The sequence below is a fragment of the Sarcophilus harrisii genome, chromosome 2 (genome assembly GCF_902635505.1).
Source record: "Sarcophilus harrisii chromosome 2, mSarHar1.11, whole genome shotgun sequence".
NCBI classification, from domain to species: domain Eukaryota; kingdom Metazoa; phylum Chordata; class Mammalia; order Dasyuromorphia; family Dasyuridae; genus Sarcophilus; species Sarcophilus harrisii.
Genome location: NC_045427.1, coordinates 434,208,239 through 434,216,184, shown reverse-complemented (window position 1 = coordinate 434,216,184; position 7,946 = coordinate 434,208,239). Strand labels below are relative to the sequence as shown.

The 7,946-nt window shown below is 50.6% G+C and overlaps 1 protein-coding gene across 1 annotated transcript; it reads left to right on the top strand.

Moving 5' to 3' along the window:
- Window positions 1–921: 921 nt before the first annotated feature.
- Window positions 922–2,247, top strand: ID1 (inhibitor of DNA binding 1, HLH protein). The gene is made up of 2 exons (XM_031954136.1): window positions 922–1,489; window positions 1,749–2,247. The coding sequence occupies exons 1-2, from the start codon at window positions 1,079–1,081 to the stop codon at window positions 1,788–1,790; spliced, it is 453 nt and encodes a 150-aa protein (XP_031809996.1). The 5' UTR covers window positions 922–1,078; the 3' UTR covers window positions 1,791–2,247.
- Window positions 2,248–7,946: the final 5,699 nt, after the last annotated feature.

Sequence of the window (7,946 nt, the reverse complement as noted above, 5' to 3'; positions counted from 1 at the left end):
GGAGGCGGGGGTAGAGGGAAAGGCGCGCGAGCCCCTGTTTGCGGTCTCCATGGCGACCGCCCGCGCGGCGCCAGCCTGACAGTCCGTCCGGGTTTTATGAATGGGTGACGTCACGGGACTGGCGTCTAACGGTCTGAGCCGCTTGTTTAGACACTGAAACAGGGCTGGGCCCGCCAAGGGGGTCGGTGAAAGCTGAAGGGGGGGTGGGAGAATACAACCCGGGTCTGCGAATGGGAAGTGGGGACCCCTCGATCGAGATTGGGGATAGGGGGTGCTTACTCCCCCCCCCCCCAGGAAACACTGCCAGGGAAGGAGCACGGGTTGGTGGGAGCTTGGGGGGGGGGAGGGGAGCGGTCCTACAAAGAACCAGCTGGAAAATGGGGGGCGAGGGACCAGGATCCTCGCGCTCCCAGATCTAGAATCTGCAGGGGGAAACCCAAAACCCGGAGGGAATCCCCGAGGCAGTAGCTGCACGCGGCTTCAGAGGGAGGAAAAGACTCACTCCCTTCTAACTCTACAATCTAGGTAGCTTCGGCTCCTCGCCTTGTCCGGGGTTGGGGGGCAGGTCCTCTTTAGCATCCCAGAAGAGCCCCGAATCCAGGGGGTGCAAAGGGATCCAAGAAGAAGAGGACTTTAACCTCCCAACACTACGCGCAGGCGGTCTGAGCTGTCACTAAACCATTTAAAGAGGCTGTCATATTCCTACAACCCCCTCCTTCACCCCACCCCCAGCTTCTCTAAACCCCCCAATTCCCGTCCCGCAGGGACCCTGGCTCCTTTAACTCCCCGTACGCTAAGCCGCACGTGGGGAACAGGGGGGCGGATCCCTAACAAGGCGGCAGGCCTACCCCCGGCCCATCATTGGCTGCTTTTGAACACCCTGGCTCCGCCTCTGCCTGGCTCCGGTCGGTATATAAATAAGAAATCGGGCTGTGGACTTTGCACAATTGCGTTTCCCTCTCCTGCTACGACTTTCGCCGGTGTCTCCGCTCTGCCGACTTCCTCGCTTTCCCCTCCACTCCCAGCCGCGCGGCTCCAGCGCTCACCGAATCCCGCTTTCTCCCTGAGTCACTGAATCATGAAGGTCGCGAGTGGAAACGCCGCCGCCGCCGGCCCCAGCTGCGCGCTCAAGGCCGGGAAGATGTCCGGAGGCGCCGGGGAAGTGGTTCGCTGTCTGTCGGAGCAGAGCGTCGCCATCTCCCGCTGCGGCGGGGCGGGCACCCGCCTTCCTGCCCTGTTGGACGAGCAGCAGGTGAACGTGCTGCTCTACGACATGAACGGCTGCTACTCGCGCCTCAAGGAGCTGGTCCCCACGCTCCCCCAGAACCGCAAGGTCAGCAAGGTGGAGATCCTGCAGCACGTCATCGACTACATCTGGGACTTGCAGCTGGAGTTGGACTCTCAGGCCGTGGGTAACCCCGGGGGCCGGGGCCTCCCTGCCCGGGCGCCCCTCAGCACGCTCAACGGCGAGATGAGTCTTGCGGCAGAGGTAAGCGCGCTTCCCGTTTCCCGAGCCGCCTCTTCTCAGAGGTGGCCATCTGCCCGGGGGTGGTTGGTCGGAAAGGCGGATTGCGAAGGTCTGCAGGGGGGGAGGACCGGTGGAGTAGCACCTCTCACTTCTGACAGAGTTGGCAGGGGCGGATCGTAAGCGCTTAGTCCTTTCCAGCCCTGAGAAGAACTGAAGCTTGTCGCGGTTCTTGGGGACCCACACGGTCAGCTCACCACTTCTCCTCCTCTCTTTCCCTTAGCCTGCTTGCGTTGGCGCAGATGATCGTATACTGTGTCGCTGAGACGTCCGGCTGACAACCACGGACCCTGGAAGCTGGGGCGAAGGAGAAAAAGCCCTCGTGGGTTTCCCAGATTTCCCCGTTCCCATTCCGTTCTCGTGAGGAAAGAGGCCGTCGGGAGCTTGCTGTCCTGCGTGGGAGGTGACCTCCCACGAACCCCGTGGGATGAGCTGGCCCATCCCAGCGCCCCGTTGGGGCTAGGGGGCATGGAGTCGCTGCAGCCCCAGGTGCCAGAGACCTCCGGGCCCCAATGAGACACTCGACTTCTCTTGCTCGGGGGAGACCTGTTTATTATTTTTTTTAAAGATACTCCTTGGAAAAAAATGTAATTTGTTTTTTGCTTCTCAGATTTCTGAGAAAATAATTGCCTGTATTGTATATTACAATGATTATTGAGAATATTGTTTTTTACAATAGTGTAAAGTGTGGGCGTTTTGTTATTAAACAAATAATTGATAAATTTGAGTCTCTTTGCCTGATTTGGGGATGGATAAAAATCAGTTTGGGGGTATAGTGGGGAAATGACAGCCTATAGCTTTTGATCTTTGACACTATATTGGTGAACAGATGAATGCTAGCCTTTGTCAGACTCAAATCTTCCTGCATCTTTAACAGTGTCCTCGGTCCCTTTCCTTCCCTCCCCTCCCCCAGCACCATATTTCAGCTCTGCCCTTTTACCCAAGCCAACTCATGACCCAGCTGTCCTGGAACAGTAGGCATTAGGCAGCCATTTATGTGCAGATCTGGGGGAGGCAGTTACATGCTCTGGAAAGAGCTCTAGGCTGAAGTAAGGAGACCTAGGCTGCTTCAGCTCACCAGCTGTGTGACCTTGGGCAAGTTAACTAGGCCTTCCTGAGCTTCCCCATTTGTAAAACGAGGGGGTTGGACTAGACAATCTGATCACAAAGTTCACAATCGACTGACACTTTATGATCTTTGCCACCAACTGGCTGAATGGCCTTAGGCATGTCCATTGCACTCCAAACCTATTTCTCTACTTATAAGTGGTTTGAACTAGATCTCTAAATTCCCTTCCAGCTCTGGCATTCTGAGATAGCTGCCTGCCACCAATTTGCTATGTGCCAAGTCTGTTTTATCAGCTAAAATGAAGGGCCAGCGATGGGACTCTAATAAAGCCCCTTTCCCTCTGTGACGACAAGACAAGGGAATAGTAGCTTGGAACAAAAACATACCTGGATACAGGGAAGGGGGCTGGAAAGGGTGGGTAAGCGTTCCCACCTGCAGCCCTGCCCTACCTTTCCCACACACACCTGCCCTAAACTTTGGCCTGCTGGGAAAGGGGGGGGATGGTGCTGCAAACTAGAGGTGGTTTTATCTGGCCTTGGTGGCCAGGCCTGTGGGGGCCACGGAGGCAGGGTGAGCTTGTTCACAGTTGGCACGTAGCCTAGCAGCTGACTCCTTCCTGCCCCTGCCTTGCCCTGGCAGCCACCCCACTGCCCACTGGTCTCAGCTGCACCAGCCACCACCTGCCTAAGAGTTAGGAGATGGGCCCTTTTCCCGGTCTCTAGGCCCCACCCCAGGGACCAGTGTTCCCAGGCAAAGGACATGGGGGTGGGTGCACAGAGGGCTCAAATGTGGAAGGAGGAGGATTTGGCTGGGACAGCCAAGAAATAAGGAGCGGAGGGGGGGTAGAAAATTAAAAGCTCAAAGACAAGTCCTAAAAACAGGGACTTGGTCTAGACCACAGGCTAAGGAAGTACCCCTATATATTTAGGAATGTGTTATTTTGGGATATGTGTTATACATGTGTGAATACATCCATTCGTATGCACACATGTAGGCCATATATCCATATGTGTGCAAGTTTGTTGTCAAAATACAGGAATGTGCATATCACCATGTGTCCACTAGACATGTGTATGGGTAGATGTGCACATATCTACATGTGATTTTAAAATTCGGTTTATGTGCACATACCTGGTTTCTCATGAATGGTTCACAGGCCATATTTTATAGTCTGTGAAGTATTTTCCTCACAACAACCCCATTAATCTATTATCCCCATTTTACCGAGGGGAGACAGAGACTTAGAGAAAGTGATTTGCTCTTAGTCTCATAGCAGGAAGTGACAAAGAAGTGATCGAACCTGGACTAGATCTCAGCTCAGAGCTCCTTCTACTCTATCATATGCCTCTAACCAATAGAAGGAAAAGCCAAAATGTTGGCATAGAGCTAGAAGGAAACCCAAGAGTCATCAAGCTCTAACCCACTCCTTTAACAGATAGGAAATCTGAGGCTTAGAGAGGGAAAATGACTTGTCCAGACTTAGACAGCTAGTAAGTGCTAGAGACAAGATTTAAACTTTCATTCCAACCCTCTTTCCCCTGTACTCTGTTGTTCTTTTCTTATAGGTATGTAGATATATAAATCTCTCTATGTGTATACATACACATACAGATGTATTATATATACATCTATATATAACATAATACATCTGTATGTGTATATATATATAAAATGTTATACACACACATATATAATACACGTATATGTGGTTATGTGGCTCCATAATGAGACAATGTAGCCATGTCTGTGTGTGTGTGTGTGTGTGTGTGTGTATACATATATGTGTATAGTTATTATGTATACCTGTATATATATATATATGGACGTGGCTACATTGTCTCATACGCCTTTATCCACGTATGTATATTCATATAGTGGTCATAGTGTCATAGGATCTTGGAATCTGAAGGGTTCTTAGATATTATCTACTCCCACCCCTTCATTTTATAAATAAGGGAACAGACCCAGAGAGGAGATTACACAGTTAATAAGAGCTGGGACCAGAACTCAGGACTTCTGCCTTGCATTTCTGGGTTAGCCTTCTTTCCACTACACTATTCTGCCGTTGAATATGCATATCCATATCTATGTATCTCTGAGAATGTCTACATATATTTTTATATTATACATATGTATATATACATGTGGTGTGGTCTTTTACAGGTCCCCCAGTTCTGCGCGGGAGGGGTGGGGATGGGGGTCCCTGGGCTGTGGCCCCTCCCTACAGAGCTCAGCCCGCCTAGCAGAGTTGCTCAGAAATCTCTCTGTTTCTCTCTTTTCCCTTTTGGCTGGGCCCCAGCCCATCTGGAGCCTGGCGCAGCCGGCCTGTTTGTGAATGTTTCAATCAGCTGGGTGCAGAAGAATGTGTAGTCATTTAACCTGAACATCCCCAGGTGTACAGAGGCGCCTCTCTGTCTGGGGCTGGGAGGCCTTCCCAGGCAGCCGGCAGCCTGCCTTTGGCACCAGTGTATTAGACAAACATGACTCCCTCCCACCCTCCCTCCCTTTTCCCCTCCCACCCTCCCGCCCTTCCACACTGCCTGCTGGAGCTAACCACCTCTTCCACAGCTGCATCTCCGGCCTGGGAACTGCAGCCCAAGAATTGCACAAGAGACTCAGAGAAAGAGAAGGGGGGTGGAGGGAGAGAGAGCTAGAGAGAAAGAGAGAGAGAGAAAGAAAGAGAGAGAGAGAGAGAGAGAGAGAGAGAGAGAGAGAGAGAGAGAGAGAGAGAGAGAGAGAGAAAGAGAGAGAGAGAGAAAGAGAGAGAGAGAGACAGACAGACAGACAGACAGAGAGCCAGAGACAAGAATCCGAGACAGAGAGACAAATAGAGAGAGAGAGAGAGCTTTTTTTTTTTTTTTTTTTTTGAAAGCACACAAAACCCTTCTCCTTTCAACCATGGCTTGGGAAATCGTTAGAAAGTTAACCCTTTCTGGGTTGGTTCTGTGGGAATAGGAGTAGGTCTTGGGAGAGGGGAAGCTCTGGGGGGTCCAGTCTCCTGAGTCCTTTCCCCAAAAAGCAGTATCTCTGGACCAAAAACAGAACTTCCCTTCTCCCTATTCAGGGAAAAAGGGCAAATAGAAACCTGCAGGCAGTATGTTGGGGAAGATAGATCATAGAGTTTGTTTATCTGGGCAAGGTTTCTTGGGACAATTCAGTGGGTCTCTGAATCCCTTGGGTGCTACTCTAGGATTCTGGACATAGAATGACTTACTAAACCTCCTGATCAAGATCATAAAATCCTGGACTCCAAATTTCCAGTGTAAGAAGAGACCTTGAAACTTTAAATACAGACTCTTAGAAATGTAAGGGCCCTTAGAAGGAATGTTAAGGCTCATCTAACATTAGATCATCTAGGACTCTCAATCCCTGAATTTGACAGATGGGCCAACAAAGGCCTAAGGAGGGAAAGTGAGATTTCACAGCCTAAGGTCTCACAGCAAATGAGAAACAGAATTTGGGATTTCATCCTAAGTCTATTGATTCCATTGGGATCCAGGGCCCTTTCCATTACTCCCCACTTTAGAGGAAGTTGATTGGGTCTGAGGCCTATTTTCTTATTTGTAAGGTATGAATACCAGGTAGTGATTTTAAAAATAGTTCTTTCCCCAAAGCAATTGCACCCAACAATGAAGTGAGTTGAACCTGGAGGCAAAAGAGATTCTCATTCTCCAGTGCTACCTCCCTCCCCCATACACATATTTCTGTGTCATTCTTTGCTCTTTTATACCCAGATAATAATGGCTATCAACAAGCCTGGGGGGGGGGGGAGATTCGAAGCATTCAAGGGATCTTAGATATCATTCAGTCTAGAGGTTCTTAATTTGAGGTCCATGAACTTGGATTTTTAAATTATAATTATATTTCAACACAATAATATAAATAAAGGTTCTTTTTGGTTCTTTTGGTATTCCTTTAAAAAACATTTTGAGAAGAGGGCCAGTAGTTTCATCAGACTGCCAAAGGGGCCCAAGACATAAAAGCAGCTTAAGAACCCCAGCTACTGTAGTCTAACTACCTCATTTTAGAGCTGAGGAAACTGAGGCCAGTTTGCCTCATGCTACACAGTCAAGTGTATAAAGTCAGGACTTCTAACTCAGTTTATTAACTGCAATTTCAGATTCTTCCCCTATTCTAGGGGGCCCTTCCCCAAGACCGTGGGGTATTCTGCCCACTGTTTCTTCGTAGGGGGAGCAGCAGAGTGCTGTACCCTCCCAACATACCCTACTTAATGGGTCCAGGATATGTGTTGGAAGGGGAGTTAGTAGCTCCTGTAATTGGGGTACGGGGTCTAGCCTGCGAAGAACCCAGGCTCCTCACCCTCCTCCCCCTACCTCGAGTTGGAAGGCGGGACTGGGGAGGGACGACCTACTCCTCCTTCCCCAGGAGGGAGCAGCCCCAGAGCCTCCCTCTTGCCCAACTCCCCAGCTGGGAAGCTCCAGTTCCAGGGGGTGGAGTAAGGGAGGGTGATACAAAGGAGTGACTCAGGACTCAAGGTCCCGTCCGGGAAAGGGACAGAACCCGCGGAGGAAAGAGGCCGGGAGGGGTGGGAGGGAGGGCATGGCGGGGCGGGGCGGGCTAGGGGAGGGGGTACTCTTATCTCTCTGGGAACCGGGCGTAGCATTTCCTGCGGGCCAAGTTGCAAAACTCGTCGCATGCTCAATGCTGGGGATTCCGGACTCCCGTGCTGGGGCCCGGGTTTGTGTAATCTGGGGATCCCTAGATCAAAAAAGGGGCAGCCCACGAGGGCTCTTCTGGGTTCCCTCCCACTCCTAGAGTTTCCCCGTACTACCTATAGATTCAGAGAATGTCTGAGGTGGCAGTGACCTCTGGATCGATCATCCGATGATCCAGCTTCTTTCTCTATTTACATAAGAGGAAACTGAGTCCCAGAGAAAGGAAATTCTTTGCCTAGAGTGGCACAACGAGTTAGCGACAGAACTGGGAGTAGAACCAAGGCTCTGGATTTCAGGCCACTTAACACGTGTATAGCCTGAGGGGACATCCCGATCTTAGTGCAGGGAGCCCGGGGGAAGAGGGGACCTTAAATCAATGAGGAAGGGGACTGTTAATTCAGGGAGAATGGATATAAAGTTCGAATCCTGGAGGCTGAAGAAAAGGAGGAATGATGTTCTAATTTCTGCTTAGTCGTCTACACTTAGAGCATAGATCTGGAACTACTTATTGTTTTTTTAAGTGGAAACTGGTCCATACATGCGACTGCTTCTGGATTGTGGCATGCCTTCGCCTCTAGGGTGCCAGAGACATTACAGTGATGTTCCTGACCTGGCGCCCCTCAGATAATTTCCTTCCAGAAGTCATCTCCTGAAAGCGCCTTCTCCAGGGAAAAAA